We start from the raw sequence: 24,738 nt of genomic DNA on the forward strand, positions 1-24,738 counted from the left end.
ATATTGATTTTTTTTCTTTTTTAAAAGTCTGAATGATTTTGTTTTTAGAAGAAGTTAATACTTCTCTATCGTAAACAGCACCAATTCTGCTTCTCTCTAAGGAAGTACATGAAAAGGCTAAAATCTTTTTTTTTTTTTTGCCATATAAGAATAAACCATTCGGTGGCATTCTTACATTTTTTTTCTTTCTTTAACTCCATGATGTATTTCATTATTATCTCTCCAAAGGTTCCTATGTGGGAAACAACAGAATCAATTTGGTGGGGGCCAATCCGTAGAAAAGCTAAAATCTGCAAAAATATAGAACACACTTTTCTTCTCTTACAAAACCAAAGAAATATTAGCTAACACTCTGTTTTGTTTTTTGTCCTTCATCTTTTTTTTCCACTAGAGGCAAAGAACAGGATGTCTGCATTCATATTTTAGGTCGAATTGCTTTAAAAGAGATTGCACCAGTTTTTAAAAAAACCCTCCTGCACGTTTATTACAATTTATTCATTTATTTAAAAAAAACCTCTAATAAATGAAAACTAATCTTGACTGGGGAATCCTTCATTCAAGAGTGTTTTTTTTCTTTTTGCCTTTGAAAATGAAAATGAAAAAAACTTGCAAACTCATTTTTGCATCATTATCTCCTCTGGATAAGGCTAACTAGTTTCCCTACCTAGCACTTAGTTATACACCTCTAACATCCTACCCCATTTTTTTAAAAAAAAAGAACGAAAAAGGAAGAGAGAGCATTTCTCTCAATACTGCAAGTTGGTCTGTTTTTAAAAAGTCCCCCAACCTTTAAAAAAAATACAATAAATCCACAGTCTATCTCATTGATCTGTAGATTTTTGTTTCCTCTAAACCTTAATTTGTTTGGCCGTCTCTCTATATTTCTCTTTATATATATGTGTGTGTGCATGTCTATATATATTTTGTTTTTTAAAAAACATTACAATGTAATAACACAACCCTTTTCAATATAGGTCAGAACTGACCATAGCTCATGGGCCATCTAAAATTTCTTCTATAGTGCTGTTGGAGCACCACTCAAATTGATTTTCTTTGCAATGACAGCTCCAGTCAGTCTGGCTCCACATCAGCCTACTTACACATCTCATTGCTACACTAGGCAAATGACAGCGGTTGGTGTCACATTATAAAGGTGTTCTCAACAGTAACAATACAGACCTCCCTCCCTCCCCCTCACAGCACACTCTTACTATCTTCAAGGCCATGTTTTCCTAGTAAGAGCATGATTTCTGGACAAAGACCACTTTAAACTTGGAAATGGCCCCTTTATTTTAATATATTTTCCACACACAAAAAAAAAATCTTACAACCTCCTCACGTACCAGGGGGAAAACAAAAAAGGCCCCACTTGATTTATCCACACCTACATTGTTTGGAAGTACTTGTTGCCAGGTAACAGTTTAACAGCCATTTTCAAGGACTGGGATTTTTCTTCTTCTTTTTCAAATATATAACTATATATCTTTAATGTCTTAAACATCCTGTACACATCTGGGAATTTGCAACACAATTCTTTTTTTTTCCCTCAGAAGGCAGTTAAGCAAACTTTCTTTTACCCAAATGCATATCTAAAAACTGTGTAAAATAATATTACAATATACAGATTGATTTGTTCGGTTGCATTACTCTTGGGCCTTGCTGCCCTCTTCCGTTAACTCTGTTTGGCTCCCAGGTTTGACAGTTGCAGGTTCCTCTAAATTCCCAGAAGCCTCAGAGTCAACTCTGGAACGCTTGAACCTCCGATCTGGATACTGGCTGTTATCAAAAGGCATGCGATGGACGCAAAGGACGTGGGTCTTCAAATTTCCCTTCTGAGAGGCACTATAAGGGCAGTATCTGCATTGGAAAGGCCGGTGACCTGCACAAAAGACAAGCATTAAGTTAGTTTTTCTTTATATCTTGGGTTTCTTTTTTCTACAGAGTGTAAGAATGTCAAACAAATCCTCTCCTTCTTCCATATGTGGACTGACTTGTACATCACCTTTTCTGAGGTGATACAATCTGTGCCTCAGCATCATACTACCTCCGTTTCATATGATGTGTTGTCAGTCTGAAATCATCCCTACGTGAAAATGGTGGAAATTTCTTTGACAAGCAAAAGGCCTTCACTCTGACATTATCAAGCCCTGAAGTTTTCAAAGGATAACGGAGCAATAAAGTACAAATACTGTTCCCCATAAAATATTACCCACATATCTGAAAGACTGTCTCTCTCCATGCGTACTTGGTGTGCCAACTGTGGTCTTTTACTTGCAACCTTCTAGAAGTTCCCCTACTTAAGATTAACTGCTTGTCATCTACTACTCCCCATACCATTTTTATAGCAGCTCCCACCTTTTGGAATATGGCCCTGTATGACATAACGCCATCTTTAGAGAAAAATTAGATATTGCTGTAAGGTTGTTTCATTTGTGAGGATTTTTAACGAGATTTAAGCTGCAGGCATTTTGGTGAGGGGGTTAATCGAGTTTTATCATATTTGTATCTTTCTTTTAAATTTTAGAAGTGTAAGCTGCCTTGAGCCATAAGTGAAAATCAGGGTATAAGTATTTAAACAAATAAATAACCAGCCAACAGTTTGGTGTTTCGTGGAAAATCTGGGGTGATGCATTCCATCCACCACAACCTTCTTTTCCTCATGAGGTCCAAATCCCTTTTTCACTCCCCAGTTTGTCGCAAACGTAAGTTCTCATTACATCTAAACCATAATTGTATGCTATTCTGGATTCATGGCTTCCTATTCTGGATTTTAAACGAATCATAATTTGTTCAAATTATGGTGTATTTATTTATTTATTTATTTGCTTCAATTTATATTCTGCCTTCCCCACATCAGCAGGCTCAGGGCGCATTACACTGCATAAACATTTCAATAAAACATTATATTTCAAAAGATTTAAAACCACAAATAAATACAATATAAATATTTAAAAATTAAAGAATTACAAAATTACACAATTGTAATTGTGTACCTAGTTGGGTGGCAATGTAAAAGTCTGGTTTTATTGCAAAGCAGGGAGGAAGGGGAGAAATTAGATGAAGAGAGGGGAGGGAAGGGGATGGAAGGAGAAGGGAGGGGAGGGAAGGAGAGAGGAGGGGAGGAGAAGGGAGAGGAAGAGAAGGGAGGAGAAGAAAAGAAAGGGCAGGGGAGGGGAGAGGAGAAGGGAGGGGTGGAAAAGGAGGGGAGGCGAGGGGCGGGAGGAGAGGAGACAGGACAAAATGGGAGGGGAGGGGAGGGAAAGGGAGGGGAGGGGAGTACAGGGGAGGGGAGAGGAGGAGAGGAGAGGAGAGGGAAGGAGAGGGAAGGAGAGGGAGCATAATCATAAGGCTCATCATTTTAATGCCGAACCATAGCTTGGTATTTCATTTGAACCAAACCATAGTTTCTGTGAGTGGAGTTCCCTATCTCAGAAAGGTATATAGGAATCAGTTCTGAGATAGCAATATAATTTAGAAACATTTTTTTGAGCAGGGGTAGTGGCTCAGTAGTAAAGCGTCTGCCTAACATGCAGAAGGTTCAATCCTTGGTGCCTCCAGCTGAAAGGATCAGGCAGTAGGTAGCATGAAGGACCTCCACCTGTGACCCTGGAGAGCAGCTGCTAATCTTGGCTTTGACGGATCAATTGTCTGATTCAGTACGAGTTTATGCTGTGGCAATGTACAAAAAGGGAGTAACAATTCCCAAGATTCTATTTTATTTAATCTCACCATTCCTCTAAGATTAGTACATGGTTATCTCTGCTCAACCTGAGTCTCCCCCAGTCCTAGTCCAGCTATGACACATAGGCTATGATATATAACCCAGCCTTTGTTTCAATATAATATTAAATCACCTTGTTTATATTTTGTCAATTATAGCTAATAATGGATTAACTTTCTGGAGCCTATTCAGCAAAGTAGTTTGATGGCAACACCAAAACTCTCATTGTTCCCCTACCCTGGCCTTCAGAGGGGAACAATGGGGCACTGTGGTACTTAAATCTCAAATTCTTCATATTTGAGAGGAACCAAATGGAGTAAGAATTTTACCAATTCACTACGATTACCTTACAAGAAGCTGAGGGCAACAGACAATAGTGTCCCTCCATTTTATTCTTACAAAAGTCCCATGAGGAAGATTGGAGTGAGAGATACAAACTGGCCCAAGGTTATTCAGTGAGATGGTGGTGGATGACCTAATGGCACAATACATTTATCCTGAGAACATCCCTGGGTTGGGTCAACAGACGTGGTATGGGGGTGCTCTGCTTTGCAGGAACAAACAAGCCTGATTTGGACTGGGCTTAAATTTCACCACCCTCCGGTCATTTTCCATGACCTGAAATGGCCCTGGAGGGCTGCTCTTTCCCCACTTGAAAAATGTAACATTTACTGTTGGGCTACAAATCGGATTGCTGTCCAAGCACTGGCAAATCCCAGGAGATGTGGGCTGGTGGTGGATTTGCACCGAATGACAACGTAGTAACTTCTGGTACTAACCCAGAAGTGAGATCATTGTGTTGGCATGACGCTCTGGGATCCATCGAATGAATCCTGGAGCATTGCATCAATGCAGTGAGATTACTTATGAATTCATGTCAGAAGTGACATCATAGTGACATCAATTTTCCCCCATTTGGCTCCCACTGCTGCATCAAACAGTTGCACGAGTAATAAGGCCTGGCATGGGAGGCTGTCTGCAAAACCGGGAGCCCTGGTTAGCCTAGCTACAAGTTAAGTTTCCCCCGTGGGACAAGGCAAGGCTCCCCAGGGCCATTCCAGGTTGGGAATGGATTTGTGACCAAAACATCATAGCCTAACAGTAGAATACTAAAGAGACTTACTCCAGTCTAAGCCCATGAAATCAATCTAATCCCTTTGAAGCATGTGGGCTGTTCTGCTGACTTCATTTCCATCCAAATTATTCTGAGCAAAACTTCATGCGCAATCTGGTTTGAGAGGTTATATTTCAGCAATCACATTTCAACCTATGCTGGGAAGTTGTTGATGTGTTTTACTGGAACTTTATGAGGTTTGTCTCTCAAATTAACTTAAACCCGGGCCATCTGAGGTCAAATGCACTTAGCTTGCTTTAATTTGCTGAAATAAATGAATAAATAAATGTGCCTGACCATCTACATAAAAAGTCAAAGCGACGGGAAGACATAATCTAAGAACCACACATGAAGATCAAGGATTTTCCTCATCCCCTTGTAGGTTTTTCTTTTGTCATCCAGATTGTTGGGTGTGAACTGGCTTCAGCATCATGAGGTGTATATTGCCAAACTTGGTCGCTGTAATCTACAATCTAGCGGAAAACAAATTATGCTTGCCCACTGCAATCAGTAAGCTTAAACACACACAGTGCCTTGCATGATACATGGCGTCTGGTGACAGAATAGTGACAATGGAAGCATTTTGAGCAGAGATTCATCCTACCTAAAATTCTCAAAAAACAGAGTCCAGAATAATGGGGCCAAGCTACACATGACGAATGACACTTGAACAGCAAGTGTATTTCTCCCTGTTCACTTGCCCTCCACTCAATCCACTTGCCGTTCAAGTGTCATTCGTCATGTGTTGCTTGGCCCCATGGAGTGGTTAGAATGTCAGACTAGGATCTGGGCAACGTGGGTTCAAATCCCCTCTTCTTTCTATTTGCTATTTATTTGAAAACTAATAAAAATACTGTTTTAAAAAATCCCCTCTGTACCATGGAAGCATGCTGGGTGACCTTGGGCCAGTCACATATTCTCAGCCCAACCTACCTCACAGGGCTGTTGTGAGGATAAAATGGAGGAGAGGAGAACTGTTTAAGCCACTTTGAGACCCCCCTGGGGAGAAAAGCGGGGTATAAACAAGGGGAGTAATTTGGTTGCCACAGAGTGGGTCATGCAAAAAAGAACGCACCTATGAAAACTAAGCAATAAACAAAAATGTATATCCACTAATATGTGTGTATTATTTCTCGGGACTGAATAAGTAGAAGGCTATTTAGATACCTCTTCCATCTGGAAAAATAGAAGTATGTGTTGAATCTAAATAGTGTTCTACTTACTCATTTCTAAGAAATAATACACACATTTTTGGATATATGTTTTTGTTTATTACTTAGTTTTCACGGGTTCGTTGCTATTTGCAGTTTTTTCCGTGATACCATCTTACAGAGTGGGTCATGGCTGCTTACTCTTTTGTTTAATGGCATCAAACAGCACTTATCACTGGATGGTTTTAACAGATAACTGTACTGAGAATCTCACTGGTGGCTCTACATCTACTTCCTCATTGGTACGTTCTCTTCTTTGCAACTCTCCATCCCTCTACTACAGGTGCCTGAGATCTCCGTCTGAGAGTGTCTCTTATGAATCACTCATTTTGGTACATTTCTGTTGCCCGAAAACATATTAATACGGGGGTGGGTCCTACCCCTTCCATTGGAGGAAGAGCCACTGAAATTGAAGGAAGGCTTCTTGGGACTTATGGCATGGAGGAAATCACTGATTTCCCATTCATGTCTTTAAAACACCAACTGGAAATGTGGCAGACCCTCCAAATGAGCATGACACTGTATGGATTATACTCAGCTATGCTAGTGTGTGGCCCCTGAGAAAAGGAGAACATGTAGCATTAAATTCACAGGCATCGGGTCCAAGCTTATCTCTCCAAAGCAAAGATAACCATCAATCACTATTTGCATTCTTTGCAAGACCAAAACTGTCTGCTTCTATGTGGTACTATATGGTACTGCTACTTAAAGACCTGAAGATTATAATAACATTTGATTTATATATACCACCCTTGAGGACAACTTAATACCCACTCAGAGCAGTTTACAAAGTATGTTATTATCATCTCCATAACAATCACCCTGTGAGGTGGATGGAGCTGAGAGAACCCCGAGAGAGCTGTGACTGACCCAAGGTGATACAGATGGCTTCAAGTGGAGGAGTGGGGAATCAAAACTAGTTCTCCAGATTAGAGTCCCACTGCTCTTAACCACTACACCAAACTGGCTCTCATTATGGGAAAAACACCATCCCATTATGGGAAAAGCACCTCATAATGAGGCCAACTGAGATGTCAGTTTTTACACCCAAAGGGAAAGATACTAAGGAAAGCAGAGAACAAAATTATAAATAGAAGATAGGTACGGCTCAGGAATTTCAGCATACGGATTTTCAACAACCATTAAGGGATAAATTGCACTATTGAGTCTTAAGGCTGAATCTGTTTATTACCTTGTGGGACTGTATAATCTATGTTGTAATGTGCTAAGGGATTTTATCACAGCAACAATGAAGCCTCTGGCACCCATTGGTTGAACTGAAGGGATGCCCTGGGGTGTCCCTGAACATTCTGTTTGCTGAGGGAAGTTGTCAAATGTAGAATGTTCACAATAGTCCAGTGAGTTGAAAAGCAATATAAGTTTGGGAAAAAACACAGATATTATGGATTTGCAGTTAGAAATTTAGTAACCAAGATGGCAAAAATAAGCCAATCCTGTTCATAAAGACAGGGGATTATCCAATTATTTATGACAGCTAGGAACAGTCAGAACTTTTCTCATCGGACAGTTATTCTCCTGTTTTGCTATCTGGTTTCATTTCCTCAAGCACTGGGAGAAAATAAGGGCAGCTAGGAGACAGGCTGACTCAGGACATCAGTGCTTGATAGGGATGTCATCCAACCAGAACTGTTAGTCCATCTTCCTAACAAAGAGTATCACCCTGACTGACATTTCCGGAACAGCATATCCCCTTTCTGCCAGTCACTATACCATCTCACTGGCCATGCAGGAGGTATTTTATTCTCTGGGGCTGAGCCTGCCATCTAGTGGGCAGGAGCAAAATCTTTGCTTGTTTACACTGTAAGGCAAAGTTGGGGGGTGGGAGAAGATGTACAGAAGTTTGACATCAGGATACATTTGTGCCCTTCCCCTAGTGACAGGAAGGCTACCTGCAGCTCAGAAATAGGCAAAGAATTTGCATGCACACACACACAGAGGCTGGGAATAGAAGCAGTGTCCCTGTTGTCTCACCGCCCCCCCCTCCCGCAATAGGCAGAATTGGGGAGCCTGGAGAGGAAGTTAGGACAGAAACTTAGGGATTCTTCTTTTGCCATAGTAAACAGCAAACACAAAAGCACATACATATGCATCGAGAAAGGAAATAGCAGTAGAAAAGTCAAGGTATTATCGCTATGTAAGAAAGAACCACTGATTGAAGAGTGCTCACTAGAGATGGACGCGGACTGGGAAATTTCCAAACCGTGCAGTTTGTGGTTCGTAGTATTTCACGAACCATGAACTTGCCCAGGTTCGTAAACTGGTTCGTTTGGTTTGTGAAAACATCCCTTCTAGGTCAGTAGAAGGTCTGCAGAGAGCCCATCCCCCTTGTTGCCTAGGAAATTGATTGATTGGCATGAGACTGTCTGCAGTGATGAACCAAAATACAAACCAAATGAACTGGGCTAAAATTCGTCACGGTTTGTGAGAAATGAGCTCCCACGAACTGCAGGTTCGTGAACCACAAACTGGCCCATTTCGTAATGAACTTTAGTTTGTATTTTGGTTCCTGCCCACCTCTAGTGCTCACCAATTAACACGTCTAGCATTCCCATCCTGTGTCATACATCACATTCAATCTTGAGCTGTGAGTTCTCCTCAGTTCCTGCACTTGTGGTGCCCAATTCACATCAGGACTGTGGCAGGCCTGAGAAGGGACTTCAGCCTTCCCTCACACCATTTTCCCAACCTGCAACACTCCTGGGAAGGACCTGCAACTCATATCTGACAGTTTCAGGTGAGTAGCCATGTTGGTCTGCAGCAGAAGACATTGGAGTCTTCTCTCCTTACAGATGCCGATTTTCTGCTTTTCATACTCCATCACTATCAAGCTCATTAAAGTGTAAGTAATATTATACCTTACACCCTTATTTTAAATTCCCTTCCCACCTTCTGGCTGGATAAAACCCTACATACTTCCCCCTCTAAATGTAGCTGAAGAAAGCCGTTTTGACTCTCAAAAGTTCATACTCTGGAAATGTAGTTGGTCATTAAGGTGCTACTGGATCCAAATCTTGCTATTATCTGATAGTGACATATGATAGAGGGTGGCGACCCCAGACCCACTCAGTACATTCTGCAATGTGTATACATTTAAAAGTTCTGCACACATGGGGGGCCAAATAGGAATATGGTCCTACCCCCATATTTTCTAGTGGCATTCTCCTGATGGAGGTCAACCTTGCTGGAAAATGCTGGAAGAAATGGAACATAGAAAGGTATGGGAGAGGAGAAGGTAAGGTTGCGTTCCCCTCAGCCACAGACTCAACTGCTCTTTTTTTTAAAAAAAAAAAAAAGACTCTCTTGTCCACTCATTATTTGAGGACCTCTAACAATTTACTTCGCCCTGCTTGCAATACAGGAGAGCATTTTAATTGACTATAGAATGGTGGCAGCATTCCCTATGCGCCTGAAATTTGTGAAGGAAGGTCTCATACATAGGGCCGGTGCCACCATTGAGGTGGTGGCCGCGGGGCCGGAGGGGGCACCGGAGGGGGCGCCAGGGGCAGAGGCACATGCCACGGACCTGGCGTGCCTGCCCCGCACCGCCACCAGCCAGCCCCACACCGCTGCCGCCGCTGTCACATGCCCCTGGGCAGGCACAGCAGCTGTGGGCCAGGGACAGCAGGCAGCCGAGGCAGCGTGCGGCACACGTGCGGCCTCCTTGCGCCACCCCAGCCACCTGCCAGCCAATGGCTCCGGCGTTACTGCGTGATGACATCTTCTCGTGATGATGTCATCACGCAGTCTGGGGCACGCGCACACTGCGCGCACATGAGGCTGGCCACATGTGCCAGAAACCCTGGCACTGGCGCTCCCCATACGTGAGGGGTCCAGCACCTGAAAACTGCATCCAACCAAGCATACGGAAAGAAGGTTATGCCTGGATACCAGTGAGAAAGGTTTGCTAATACAACTAGTTTAGCAAACTCAACACTGTCTGACATGTCTTCCCATACTTTTATTTCTACCTATGCAATGTCACTGATAGTTCCCAAGTATATTAGCTTAATCAAGCAGTAATAATTAAAACATTAACACTAATTCATTAATGAATTTACTAAAATAATTTTTAAGAAGGCGCCAATAAGAGTAAACTAAATAGCACTTAATTATGCCCCAAATGCTTTCTCCCACTTAGTATCACTCTAAGTTCTCCAACCAGGAGGGGAAAAAGTTTGAATATTAATATCCCTGCAAATACATTAAAGATTTTGCTTACATTCATACACAGCCAGTAGAAAGCAGAAACACATTAACAGCAGCTCAATCAGGCATGGCCCACCAACGTGTCACTTTTCAATCGCTAACTTTTGGGGGCCATCAAAATTTCCCATCACTGTCATGCAAAAAGTTAAGTACACAATAAGTTAATTTGTATTGTCACTGTGCGGTACAACGGCAGTAAAGAGCACATCAATTTTTAATCTGGTATGAATAATATATAAATATGTATACACAGTGAGGGTCAAAAAGTGTAAGAGCAAAAACAGTGGTATGTTGTTTACAGCAGCAGTCTTGCAAAAAAAAAAATCCCAGAGATCAGTCTTACAAAAGATAACAACATCTGCAATTTGCTCGTAACTAGGGGGCAAAGCAGAATGCCCATTTCTCTTGGGTAACACCGTCCATTAATTACTGCTCAAAACTGGTTGTGGGCAGTAAGATCTTAAAATAACCAGGCCTAGATAAGCAGGCAAGTAATTTATACATCTTTATCAGATGGTAGTTGGGGAGGATTTGGGGGCTGCAGGCTTCTTTTCAAGTCATAGATCACATATATACTAGCTGGGATGTATCTTCCAGTGTATAATCATTTGAAAGTCATTTTAAAAGAACACTTTCTCATAGTTCAGAAGACAAATATTGTACTACAATACCAGAAAGCAAAGTTATCAGTGGGGTTAGGCTGGTAAGAGCCTGTGCCGCAAGGATTACTTCAAAATAGTCGGACACACATACGAGATGGAGACCTTGCGCTGGAGATCAAGGGGCTTTGGTCACAACATATTTCCATCCTGTTTTTGCCACTGAATGCTCTTCAGGACTGCAATAGCTTTACTCATCTGAGCAAGGCCTTTGAAAGTGCCACTTTGCCCATGGGAAAGATCAACAGCTGTCAGTAGTACTTGGGGTTGGCAGGTTCTCTGGGACACAACCCGGGGGACAGGGGAGGCCACGGTGGGGGGGGGTGTTCACGAGGAAAGCTTACTGTGTGTGCACACAAAGCATGTGAGTGCTCTGGTGCTTTCGTTGTCATGCCAGGAATGACATCATTACTAGCACGACATGGTAGGGAAGGCCCCCGCAAGAGGGTATTTTTGCTTAAAATTGGCCCAAATCAGCTGATTTTGTAAAATAAAAAAATAAAAATACCTCGTGAGGGAGCCTTCCCTTCATTATCATGAAGGTTCTGGAGTGTTCAGGAGCATGCTTTGGAGCTCCTGTTCCACACACCTTCCCCCCTGCCAGCCAGGTAAAAGGTAAGGGGGCGAGGACTGGGGAGTGGGGGATTCCTCACCCTGACCGGGGGACCTGGTAACCCTAGTAGTATCTAAGGATTCTTTATTATGGCCCCCACTAGTGAACTCACCTACCGGAGCAGGGTTGTCAGTCCCCATCACCCCTGGTTCACTTTGCTGGCATGGAGGGGAAGGCGTGAGAAACGGCATGGGAAGCCAGGAGGCTTATGTCCAAAATAGGTCAATGATGTAATTTCCGGTGCAATGTGGAAGTGCTGGGTCACACCAGGGGTTGATTCTCTAAAAATTGGCCCCAAGCACTAAGTTTTGATTTAATTTTTAGACTCGGCCCCCAGCATGACCCGTCACTTCTGCATCATGCTGGAAATTATGTAGACAGCTGGCAGCATGAGAGTATGCAGGAGCATGTGTGTGCTTTGCACACATGTAGGGTAAGTACCCTCCACCCACTACCTTATGACCTCTACTCCCAGTCCCCTGGTTTGGCCCCCAGGGGACCCCAGGGGAGCAGCAAGGGGGCATGCATGTGACATCAGTGACGTCACTATGTCACTTGTGGGTACAACGTGGAAATGACAATGGTAGCTCTAGGAATACCAGAAATTCTATGGTAAAACCACTGGAGCTTGCCATTGAGGTACCTGGCAAGCCCACATTCATGACGCAGAATGTACAGAATTGGACAGGAGTAATTGGATGAGAGACTTCGAACGAAGACCAGGGCCGATTCCACACATCTTACCTGAAGCTGGGACATTGCGGAACATGCCGGAAAAAACACGGAAGATCACATTTTCTCACGCGAGTTTTGCGCGATATTGTGCAAAACTCGCGTGAGAAAATGCGATCTTCTGTGTTTTTTCTGGCATGCTCCGCAACATCCCGGCTTCAGGTAAGCTGTGTGGAATCGGCCCAGGTTTGCAGAGGCAAGCAATGGCAAGGCACATCTGTTAGTCTTTTGCCATGAAAACTCCACCAACTATGACTTGATGTATTGTCAAAGGCTTTCCCGGCCGGAGAATGATGGTTGTTGTGGATTTTCCGGGCTGTATAGCCAAGGCCTATGACTTGATGGCACTCTCTACCACCACCACGCTTCAAAAGCGCACTGGTTTAATAATCCCTTGGATTGTTTGGGGGAATCCATGGGCATTAAACAGTATAAAGTCAATATTTTGTTTCTACTGCTATCATATCACGTTTTCTCCAGGACTCAGTCAACTTGTGACACTTTGTGATTTATTATTCCTCTGTCATTTTTCATTGCACCTGGGTTAGCCCAAACTTCTATCCTTTAACTTGAAAGGATAGGAAAACCTGGAACTGGATCAACCAAATTTCTCCTGCATTTCTTGCCTGAGTGGTGATTCTAAATTGCCAACAAGTGTTGGGGACGCTGTGGGTAGAAAGAAGAAGAAACCCTCCTTTAAAGAAAGATCTCATTTTCTTTTTAATGTTACTCAGTTAATTTAGCCTTTGAGGAGAAAATGCTTTGTTTTGTTTTGTTTTGTTTCAGATTCATCATCTGATATGTTGCTTTGTGACATGGTATGTCATCCTGCATCAATCACATCGCATCACGTTAAGTTTCATGAAATGGTGTGCCTGAACGCTGAACCCAGTGAAGAGCATCAAAGAGAAAAGGTTCTGAAATTCAGTAGCATGTTTTTAAACAGATCTCAGGGGCTGTTTTAATGATTATCGGGTTGATAAAGCTTAGTTGTAGTTGTGTTTATTTTTTAAAAAATACAGTTAATTAGTCGTTTTTTTTAAAGTGATGGTTGCCCTTTTCCAACCAATTTTTACAGGGTTTTTTTATGCACAGCACCTAACAAAACTCAATGGGCAAAATCCTGAAATCAAAGATGTAAGGTTGGCCCATTCAGAGCACAAAATAATGACATACAACTGAGTGTATTTCTCTAGCTCTTGCATATACAGAATTCTGAAACACGATCAATTCCCACATGACAGCCAAAAGGCTACCTCCCATAATCCAGACCCCTCTAATTGTAGCTAATTTATTGATATCAACATGCAGCCATTATTTGAAAAAGCTGAAGTGGAGAGCACAAAGAGGAGAAGGCAGAGGTAATCAATGTTAAAGATGTTTATTTTTATGGTCAAGCTAAATTAATCCTGCCCTTTTATGAATATTTGACTGTTGTCCAAATTCCATGCACTGTTCTACCAAGAAACAGCTGATCTTTATGAGCTAAAAGGCACATATGTAGGGGGTTTGTACAGAAGTGTAAAAAGAGCCATTAGAACAGGCAAGTGGATGAGACATGGAATTAATTCCAGATTGTTACGAGTGTACTAATAGCAGCAAGAATCATGGCTTTCTCCCAATGCAGCAAGAAATGGTAATTTCAAAGAAAAATGCCAATTGTCTATTACTCAAAAGCCTTCTGCTCTTCCACCTATGCTGACTTTCAGCGTTTTGAATATTTCTATGGATATTGCTTATATGCAGATGCAACTAGGAAGCACTTTAAAAAGCTAGAATTTTGGGAAAGTTATCAGAAAAGACAACAAAATAGTGGACAATAAAAGCCTTGTGGAAAGTGTATGTTAAAAAAACCAAGGATGATGTGATGGTAGGGTTACAAAAATAAGGCTCTGGCCTAGTCACTGGCACATGTTCTCTGGAGCACAGCCTGCCGCTCCAACCATGGTGGGCAACATAGCAAATTAACTGGAGATTGCCAGTAATAAATGGGCAAACATGGAACAGATCCATGTGTAAAGAAGGGGGATGTTTCTGCTAATCTAGGGTAACCTTTGGTTTGTAGAAAAATCTGAGAAGTGAAAGAAACAGGCAACTGAGGGCCAAGCTACAAGTGACGAATGACACTTGAACAGCAAATGTATTTCTCCCTGTTCACTTGCCCTCCACTCAATCCACTTGCCGTTCAAGTGTCATTCGTTACTTGTAGCTTGGCCCTGAGACTGACAAATCCCCAAACAAACAAACAAAACCATGAGAATTTGCATCATGAGATCGGCTGCCATCTTGTCATGCATTGGAAGGGGTGGAGATCATCTTGGGACTCCAAGATGACCCCATCTTGGGACAGTTATTATCTGTTGTTGATTTTATGAAGAACTGTTGTTTTATGAATTGTTTGAATATTTGTATTATATTTTTATAACAGGACCAGGCAATCCTAGGGCCAGTCCTCACACCCACAGATCAGGAGTTTTAAAAGTTTTATTAACTTCATGTATATTCCAGAGAACTCAGATATCTGGGAACAATCTATAAGCAGATAGACTTTAGGCAGAATACTAGAAAACAAACAGAGAAGGTAGTTTCTGCATAGTATTACTTATAAGGCTTTCACATCCCTGCCACTAAGAATGGGTCCGGGATTCATGCCTAAGGTGGACCTGCATCATGCCCAACTCTCAACATCTTAGGGCCAAGTTATAAGTGACGAATGACACAGGTTGGACACTTGTCAGCTTCCCTCAAGTTTTGATGGGAAATGTAGGCGTCCTGGTCTTGCAGCTTGGCTCTCCGACTGCTGCCCAATGGACTTTTCAACTGTCACTTGTCCAGCATTCCGCCAAGCTGCCTACATTTCCCATCAAAACTTGAGGGAAGCTGACAAGTGTCCAACTTGTGTCATTCATCACTTGTAGTTTGGCCCTATGTCCTGCCAAAAGAGCTGTACGCCATTCTGCCCTGTTAATGGCCTTTCCCTCTAATTTGGAAGTTCCCTTCCTGGACCAATCAGAACCCATAGTATAGGTTTTTTTAAAAAAAAATCCTCCAAGATGACTTTTAACCAATCACTGCAAAAGTATGGATAGAAGAAACTTTGCACACTGCACCCAAATGTGTCCCACGTGCAACTGAAGTACTGGAGCAAAAGGGTGAGAGGGCCAGAAACAATTTATCAGGACAATTGACAGATTGGTCCGAATGGCAAAAATTGGCATGGTTATTCTGCCATTTCCCTGCTCATCCATCAGAATGAAAGTGTCAGAGCGGAAATACAAGTGACAAAAGGCACAGGTTGGACACTTGCCAGCTTCCCTCGAGTTTTGATGGGAAATGTAGGCAGCTTGGCGGAATGTTGGACAAGTGACAGTTGAAAAGTCTGTTGGACAGCAGTCAGAGAGCGAAGCTGCGAGACCAGGATGCCTACATTTCCCATCAAAACTTGAGGGAAGCAGACAAGTGTCCAACCTGTGCCTTTTGTCACTTGTAGTTCCGCTCTCAGCCCTCTTCCTGGAGTGTAGCTTAGGAACTAATTTCCCACTCCATACAGATATGCCTGTGGCTCCTGCGGTCCACATATTTTATTTAACTTGACTTTGGTTCTGTGCTGTCTCTCTACTCAAGAGTATCCTAGATAGCTCACAAAACAATTCAAAAGTATAAAAACAACAGCAATATTTCATCAGTACGACCAAGCCAAAATTAAATTAGTAAAAACAACCTTGCAAGGCACTATCTGGCACCATCTCATCAATTAGTCATTCAACCATTCAAAGGTCTTCTGGAATAAAAAAGATCCAGAGGATCCAGAGGATCAGCATGCATCTGATGAAGAGGGTTGTGTTTCTCGAAAGCTTATGCTACAGTAAAGTTAGTTAGTCTTAAAGGTGCTACTGGATTCTTTCCTATTTTGGAATAAAAAAGTGGGTTTTCAGATTCCCCTGGAGACGTGTAGAGATGGCACCAAACTCAACTCCTGGGAGAGGAAGTCCAACAGCATGGAGCCATCAGCTAAAAAGGCTCTTTTCTATTTCTATAAAAGTATTTCTCTACAATATTCATCTAACTGCCTTTCTCCCAAAACAAGGTAGGTCCCAAGTTCCAGGCATGTTTCAGATTCCCCACACCCTCTTTTTTAGGAATTTGGAGTTAGTTTTTAATCAATTCTTTTTGGATCAAAGAGAAATTGGAAGAGAGGAGGAGCAGGAAGGAGGGTTCCGTAGAATTCAGAATTTAACTCCATACATGCTCAGAGGCAGGCAGCGCCTTCCCAAGTCTTCCTGCTAGAGCATCGCTCTGGGGTGCTGAACATAAAACAACAGCAAGGGGCTGAAGTTACAAAAGGATGCCTTGATTTCTCTTTGAGGAGAAATGAAAAATAAATCCTGATCTTAAAAGAGAAAAAAAGAGAATAAGAGGGAATGGGATCAATGACTATATCTTTAAAAAAGTGAGTTTCAGAAAAAGAAATAAGAACCCTATTTCGGATAGCACAAATTCCTGGAGGATTCCTGGAGGAAGGCCTCATGTGCTGTCAAGTCAGGCAGGTTGATATGGGAGAACGTATAGCTCCTAGAGCCAAGCCATTTCATGCCTTAAAAGTCAAAATCAGCACTTCGGTAACAGAGTGGAAGCCAATGCAGTCAATACGGAATCAGTATTATTCGCTCATTTGCAGCGGATGCCTATCAGGACCTCCCTGGCTGTCACCATCTGCGTGACGCAGTCTGTTACAACAGCACAAACCACTTTTATGACGTTCAGAAACCCAAGTTTCCCTTGCAGCAGATAGTCACATCTAGGGATGTGCGTTTCGGCATTCAGAATGCCGAAAGAATGCCGAAACAAAAGTGTTTCGGCTTCTTTCAGGGAATGCCGAAACGTTTCGGGGAATCCCGAAACGTTTCGGGTAGCCGAAAGAAAAAAGCCGAAACGTTTCGGGATTCTTTCGTCTTTCATTCGGCTTTTCAATGGGAAAATGCCTCCGTCTTCCCGGACGTCTGGGGGAGGCATCTTCCCACCGAATAAGCCCAAAATTGGTGGGGACCTTCCTCTAACCCTTCTCTAACAACCACCCAAGTTTCAGACAGATTGGACTTTGGGGGGCCATGTTATGGCCCCCCAAAGCAGGTCCCCCCATCCTCCCATAAAGGAGCATCTTCTTCATTATTTCCTATGGGGAAAAAATGAAGAAGCAGGCTTCCTTTGCCAGGGGTGGCATTTTGCATGCACCCTCAGGGGCCCTTCTCCCACCCCTCCTCCCACCCCCCACCAAGGCTCAGCCTGCTCCCACTTGGGGGGGCCATTTCATGGCCTCCCCAAGTAGGTGCTCTAATCTCTACCACTGACAGCTGGGGGAGGCTTGTGTTGCCAGGGGTGGCATTTTGCATGCAAAATGCCCCCCAACCCTCTGGGGCCCTTCTCCCACCCCTCCTCCCACCCCCCACCAAGGCTCAGCCTGCTCCCACTTGGGGGGGCCATTTCATGGCCTCCCCAAGTAGGTCCTCTCAGCCCCTAAATTCCACCCCTTACAGCTCCACACAAACCCAATTCCCCCCAGCTGCCACACACAGACCCAAATCCCCACATTAGCCCCTCACAGACCCAAATCCACCCCCACCTGCCCCACACCCATAACCCCAGGAACAGGCTGGCAAAGGCCAGCCCTCTCCCTTTGTTCCCTATGCTGGGAACTTCTAAACTCTCTTTCCCTGGGCAATTCTGCACAGCCCAGGGGTGCCACAATGGTGGGCACACTTCTGAGTGCCAGCTGGTCCCTGTGAAAGAGCACCTGAACCACAGACACCCTCCCTCAAATTCCCCCACCACCTACAGAGATGGCTGGCCAGCCAGCCCCATTGTTCCCTATGATGGGAACCAACTGCACAACAAAGAATAAAACAAGAACAACACAAAATAAAGTTTTTTAAAAATTATTTTCTCCCTTCCAAAGTACAAGTAGGCAAAGCATTATGACACATAACACCAGCAGTCCCCCACACAGAAAAATAACACAACTCACTTAACATCAGAGAATCACAAAGCACGATTCCTGTCAAAAACACTTTATTTCTTGAACAGCTTTAGGCTACACAGCAGGGGGGGAACACCAAAGGGCATGGCAGCAGTATCTTACACAAAAATAACACAACTCACTTAACATCAGAGAATCACAAAAGCACAATTCCTGTCAAAAACACTTTATTTCTTGAACAGCTTTAGGCTACACAGCAGGGGGGGGACACCAAAGGGCATGGAAGCAGTATCTTACACAAAAATAACACAACTCACTTAACATCAGAGAATCACAAAAACACAATTCCTGGCAAAAACACTTTATTTCTTGAACAGCTTTAGGCTACACAGCAGGGGGGGGACACCAAAGGGCATGGAAGCAGTATCTTACACAAAAATAACACAACTCACTTAACATCAGAGAATCACAAAAACACAATTCCTGGCAAAAACACTTTATTTCTTGAACAGCTTTAGGTTACACAGTAGGAGGGCACAAAAGGGCATGATAGCAATGTACTACAAAAAATAATACAACCCACTTCACCGTTTTTGACAGCAATTGTGTTTGTGTGATTCTCTGATGTGAAGTGAGTTGTGTTATTTTTGTGTAGTACACTGCTTTCCTGCTCTGTGGTGCCTTCCTACTGTGTAACCTAAAGCAGTTACAGAAATAAAGTGCTTTTGACAGCAATTTTTTGGGGTGATTCTTTAATGTGAAGTGAGTTGTGTTATTTTTGTGTAAGATACTGCTTCCATGCCCTTTGGTGTCCCCCCCCTGCTGTGTAGCCTAAAGCTGTTCAAGAAATAAAGTGTTTTTGACAGGAATTGTGCTTTTGTGATTCTCTGATGTTAAGTGAGTTGTGTTATTTTTGTGTAAGATACTGCTGCCAAGCCCTTTGGTGTTCCCCCCTGCTGTGTAACCTAAAGCTGTTCAAGAAATAAAGTGTTTTTGACAGGAATCGTGCTTTGTGATTCTCTGATGTTAAGTGAGTTGTGTTATTTTTCTGTGTGGGGGACTGCTGGTGTAATGTGTCATAATGCTTTGCCTACTTGTACTTTGGAAGGGAGAAAATAATTTTTTAAAAACTTTATTTTGTGTTGTTCTTGTTTTATTCTTTGTTGTGCAGTTGGTTCCCATCATAGGGAACAATGGGGCTGGCTGGCCAGCTATCTCTGTAGGTGGTGGGGGAATTTGAGGGAGGGTGTCTGTGGTTCAGGTGTTCTTTCACAGGGACCAGCTGGCACTCAGAAGTGTGCCCACCATTGTGGCACCCCTGGGCTGTGCAGAATTGCCCAGGGAAAGAGAGTTTAGAAGTTCCCAGCATAGGGAACAAAGGGAGAGGGCTGGCCTTTGCCAGCCTGTTCCTGGGGTTATGGGTGTGGGGCAGGTGGGGGTGGATTTGGGTCTGTGAGGGGCTAATGTGGGGATTTGGGTCTGTGTGCGGCAGCTGGGGGGGAATTGGGTTTGTGTGGGGCTGTAAGGGGTGGACTTTAGGGGCTGAGAGGACCTACTTGGGGAGGCCATGAAATGGCCCCCCCAAGTGGGAGCAGTCTGAGCCTTGGTGTGGGGTGGGAGGAAGGGTGGGAGAAGGGCCCCAGAGGGCTGGGGGGCATTTTGCATGCAAAATGCCACCCCTGGCAACACAAGCCTCCCCCAGCTGTCAGTGGTAGAGATTAGAGCACCTACTTGGGGAGGCCATGAAATGGCCCCCCCAAGTGGGAGCAGGCTGAGCCTTGGTGGGGGGTGGGAGGAGGGGTGGGAGAAGGGCCCCAGAGGGTTGGGGGGCATTTTGCATGCAAAATGCCACCCCTGGCAACACAAGCCTCCCCCAGCTGTCAGTGGTAGAGATTAGAGCACCTACTTGGGGAGGCCATGAAATGGCCCCCCCAAGTGGGAGCAGGCTGAGCCTTGGTGGGGGGTGGGAGGAGGGGTGGGAGAAGGGCCCCTGAGGGTAAGGGGGCATTTTGCATGCAAAATGCCACCCCTGGCAAAGGAAGCCTGCTTCTTCATTTTTTCCCCATAGGAAATAATGAAGAAGATGCTCCTTTATGGGAGGATGGGGGGACCTGCTTTGGGGGGCCATAACATGGCCCCCCAAAGTCCAATCTGTCTGAAACTTGGGTGGTTGTTAGAGAAGGGTTAGAGGAAGGTCCCCACCAATTTTGGGCTTATTCGGTGGGAAAATGCCTCCTCCAGGCGTCCTGGAAGACGGAGGCATTTTCCCATAGAAAAAAGCCGAAAGAATGCCGAAATAATGCCGAAAGAATCCCGAATCCCGAATCCCGAAAGAGATTCTTGTTTCGGCTTTCAGCTTTAACGATAGAGAATTTTCTTTCGGCTTTCTACTTTCGGCTATAGCCGAAAATTTTTGGCTTGCACACCCCTAGTCACATCCATAGATGCGCTTCTGATCTGCAGTCACAACTTGGAAACAAAGAAGATATAGATTCCTGACTGGTAGTGAGAACACTTTCGAGGAAATTGCTGCCATTTGGCGGGGGGCGGGGGGGAATGGTACCACGACATAAAGATAGGTCATTTTAACAGGTATCAATGTTTTTGCTTAAAACTGGCCAGTGGCCACTGCTGCGTTCATTTCAATTCCACCCCACCCCTCCTTGCAAAGAACTCATAGCAGATTTTTTACTATCCATAGCTAACATTCTAAAATACTGTATGCATTACCCAATAGACCAGAATGGCCCTAAAGCAGCCATTCTGACCTGGAACATAATAATATGGATAGTGAAAAATGCTGAATAAATGCTTTGTCCAATAGACAATAATGGCTCTGATGGAACCATTCTGCTTTATGAGTCTCACAATATACATTTTGAAAAACTCCCCTATTGCCGGACCGGTTGAGATGGCTCCAGTCAGCTACATACCTATAATGAAAGTTTGCAGAAACTTTCTGGATGAGCATGCATCCAGATATAGGCACAGGAGCAAATAAAAAGACCCTCTGAGTAAATAACAGAAATCTGCATATTGCTGTTGCCCCATTTATAGCAAATGTACAAGTTCTGCAGAACAAGATTTCTTTTGTGCAACAGGCAGGGAAAGTGGCTAGTCCAGATATTGACCATCCGTCCATCTAACCTGGTCTGGGGGATATAGACAGATGGAGAACAAATGGGAATAAGGGGCAGATCACTACCCACTAGAGGTGAGCATGAACTGGGAAAACACCGAACCATGCAGTTCGTGGTTCGTTGCGTTTCATGAACCACGAACCATGAATTTTCATGAACTTGCCCCAGTTAGCGAACCGGTTTGTTTGGTTCATGAAAACCTAACTTCCAGGGTAACAGAAGGTCACTTCTGGGGCTGCAGAAAGCCCATCCCCTCATTGCCTAGGAAACTGATTGGCACCAGGCTGTCTGCAGTGACGAACTGAAAAATGAATCAAACGAACCAGCCTGAAGTTCGTGGTGGTTCATTAAAAATGGGCTCTGATGAACTGCCAGTTTGTGAATCATGAGCTGGACTGGTTTGTGATGAATTTTGGTTCATATTTCGGTTCATGCTCCCACTTCTGCTGTCAATCACAAGTGCAAATGAAACAACTCCATAAAGTACAGATAATGCACCATGCAATCTTGATAGAAGCATCTTGAAAACTAGATACAATGAATCTCCCTCATTCCTTTTCTTTAGCATTCCAGAATTTCATTTTGCTGTGTTTTTCACTCTCACAGGTTCCTGGACCATCAGTGGGGTCTCTGGAAAAATCTCTCATTTCCCCAACTTTTTCACATCTTCTAGATTCACTAATCTTAGAGAAATGTGCTCTGCTTTCTCCAGTGTTGTTATGATTGGAAGGGAAAGAAGAGAGCTGTGATAGTGGAATCTGAACACAAGGATTATAACTACCTGGAACCCCTAATGTGTGAATTTCTTGGCAAAGTGGGGATCAGGTAGAGATCAGCAGATTTTCCAAATCAAACTGGAAACGATCCGTCCTCCTGGCTAGCAGCAAGGCTGCCTTGAGCCGGGGACCACTGATTGCCTCCCCAATGGTGGAAGAGATGCAGCGTGCTTTTCCCGGCCACCTGGGGAGGGGGGGTGAGCCAAGGCTATATAAGGCAGTTCCACCCAGCTCCCTGCAGCAGTTGCCTCATGCCCGGTCCACCCACCTGCCCTACATTAGTGCAGGTTTAACAGGTTGCTGGCTAACAGGGCCAGGTAGGAATTTTTTCTCCATGCTTCAATTGGCATACGGAGTGTGGAACTCTTTGCTTACCTTGCACTCCTTGTGTGGGTTGTGGTAATTGGCTTTGTGATGGAGCTGTAAATAGGTTTCTCTCTGGCAAGCTGGTGCGTACTCATTGCACATTCCCATTAGGAGGAATTGGTGTCTGTCAGGATTACCAGTATTGTTTGACAGCTGCCAGCTGAGAGGGCAGACTGCTGCATGGGACCCCCATGTACAAGTACAGCCCCTCAGGTTTGACATCAAGGGGTGCTAAAGGCTTGGTGGAGGTTCCATATGCCTGGACAGCCGTGCCCCAGCCATTTGCCTGAATGACTTGCACCCAGGGCAGAAGGGCTTGCCCAGGCAGGTCAAGGCGGAGGTCCAAGGTGACCCCAGGGTTTGACCTGTACCTCTAGTTAGGCCCTTGCTGTATTATGTTAATGTTTTGTTGCTGCCAAAATAAAATGTTGTGTCTGTCTCTTCATTCTGTTGGTGGAGGGGCAAAAGGGGTTTGTGTTACTCCAGTACTTCTGCTTCTTTGCTTGTTTCCACACTCTGCAATGATGAAATACCACCCTTGACCTCAAAACTATCTCTGACTGGTGATAATCAAGTACATAGAAATAGGTACCAGTGCTTCCTGCTACAGAACTACATACTCCATTTTGTTTTTGAACCACAACATATCACAAAGTTTTTAGTGCAGCACCAACTTGCATAGTCATTATACTCACCTGTGAAGACAAACACAAACTTCTTCCTTCGAATAACAGTTAGAATAACTTGGTAGGAGGTAGAAGCTACCACATGCATAACAAACTCATGCATACAGAAAATGACCCTTAATATACATAAATGTCACCATCCTTGCATATAACGTATACTTCTAAGTTATTAATCAAATGACTCACCAAACCTTGGAGGAAATATCACTAATTTTAAGGTTTTTTTTCTTTTAAAGAACAGCCTGTGAAATAGATCTGTTGATGAGTCATAGGTATATATACATGAATTACTGCCGTATGAGGCAATGGTAGAAGATAGAAAGGGTTTCAAATTGAGTAATCAAAAGTTCCAGAAATACGAAGATGTAATTGTGCCAGTGTCAAATGCAGATTGCATAACACCTGGAAAATCAAATATTTTATACTGTTTGGAACATTACCCAATTATTGATGAGGCATTCAGCTATTCCGCTAAGAGAAAGATAAGTTTGGCTAATACAGAGGAAATGATATTCTCATGGTTAAAAACCAGACACCTGTTTAAATGAAAAAAGTGGTATCACCCATTCTCCTCTTATTTTACACTAGCTGTGTGCAGGTAGAGTTCCCAACTGCCAGTAGAAAGGCTGGGGGTGGGGACATTGGCTGAGCCACTAGGTCACTTCCAAGGACAACCCAGAAGTGACATAGGGTAAATCTAGGAATTGCCGGAAACTCTATGGTAAACCATAGAGTTCCCAGTGAGTCCTACAGCTACTCTAAGAGCCAAGCTACAAGTGACGCCTGACACAGGTTGGACACTTGTCAGCTTCCCTCAAGTTTTGATGGGAAATGTAGGCATCCTGGTCTTGCAGCTGTAATGGAGAGCCAAGCTGTAAAACCAGGATGCCTACATTTCCCATCAAAACTTGAGGGAAGCTGACAAGTGTCCAACCTGAGTAAGGCGTCACTTGTAGCTTGGCTCTTAATCACTTCCAGGTTTTACCCAGAAATGATGTAGCCGTACAGACTGCCTCTCCTAGTCTCTATGGTCTTAACCAGGGAGACTATGGGAAATTTCTAGCGTATCACTATGCAGAGGCCATTTTTCTCCCACTCGCCAATTCCTCAGGGGTAGGAAATAAGGGATGAGGATTGGGAATTCCCCACCCCAGGTGTGTGTGTGTAAATGTGCAGATGAGACATATCAGGGAGAATGGTGACTGGGAGGGGGGAGGAAGAATCTGACTTATGCCTGAGGGCTGTGCTTCCACTGTATGTTCAGTTTGTGTGCATGCACTCTGTACCCTCACAAAAATACAAGGAGCAGATTCTGAATACAGCTTTCTTAGTTTAGTTGCCCACAACTACCCTACATAGGCATAGGGACACAAGCTTGGGTGGGTGGGGGCATGGCAGAATTTGTGGCTCAGACTTTTGTTTTTGAGAGGGGGAATATGATTATGGGCAGACCCTCTCCTCCTGAACACTGAGAGGTGCAGGCTATGAGACATGCAGAGAGACAGGGTAGAGTCACCCA

General features: G+C 43.8%; 1 protein-coding gene across 1 annotated transcript in view; it reads right to left on the reverse strand.

The window, feature by feature from the left end:
• Positions 1–1,605: 1,605 nt before the first annotated feature.
• Positions 1,606–24,738, reverse strand: part of ZNF536 (zinc finger protein 536) — a 297,354-nt gene continuing 274,221 nt past the window's right edge. The window contains exon 4 of the mRNA XM_055000789.1: positions 1,606–1,879. Within this exon, the coding sequence (XP_054856764.1) occupies positions 1,644–1,879 (236 nt within the window). The 3' untranslated portion in view covers positions 1,606–1,643. The remainder of the gene's footprint in view (positions 1,880–24,738) is intronic.

Source organism: Eublepharis macularius, chromosome 16 (assembly GCF_028583425.1).
Source record: "Eublepharis macularius isolate TG4126 chromosome 16, MPM_Emac_v1.0, whole genome shotgun sequence".
In the NCBI taxonomy this organism is placed as follows: Eukaryota; Metazoa; Chordata; class Lepidosauria; order Squamata; family Eublepharidae; genus Eublepharis; species Eublepharis macularius.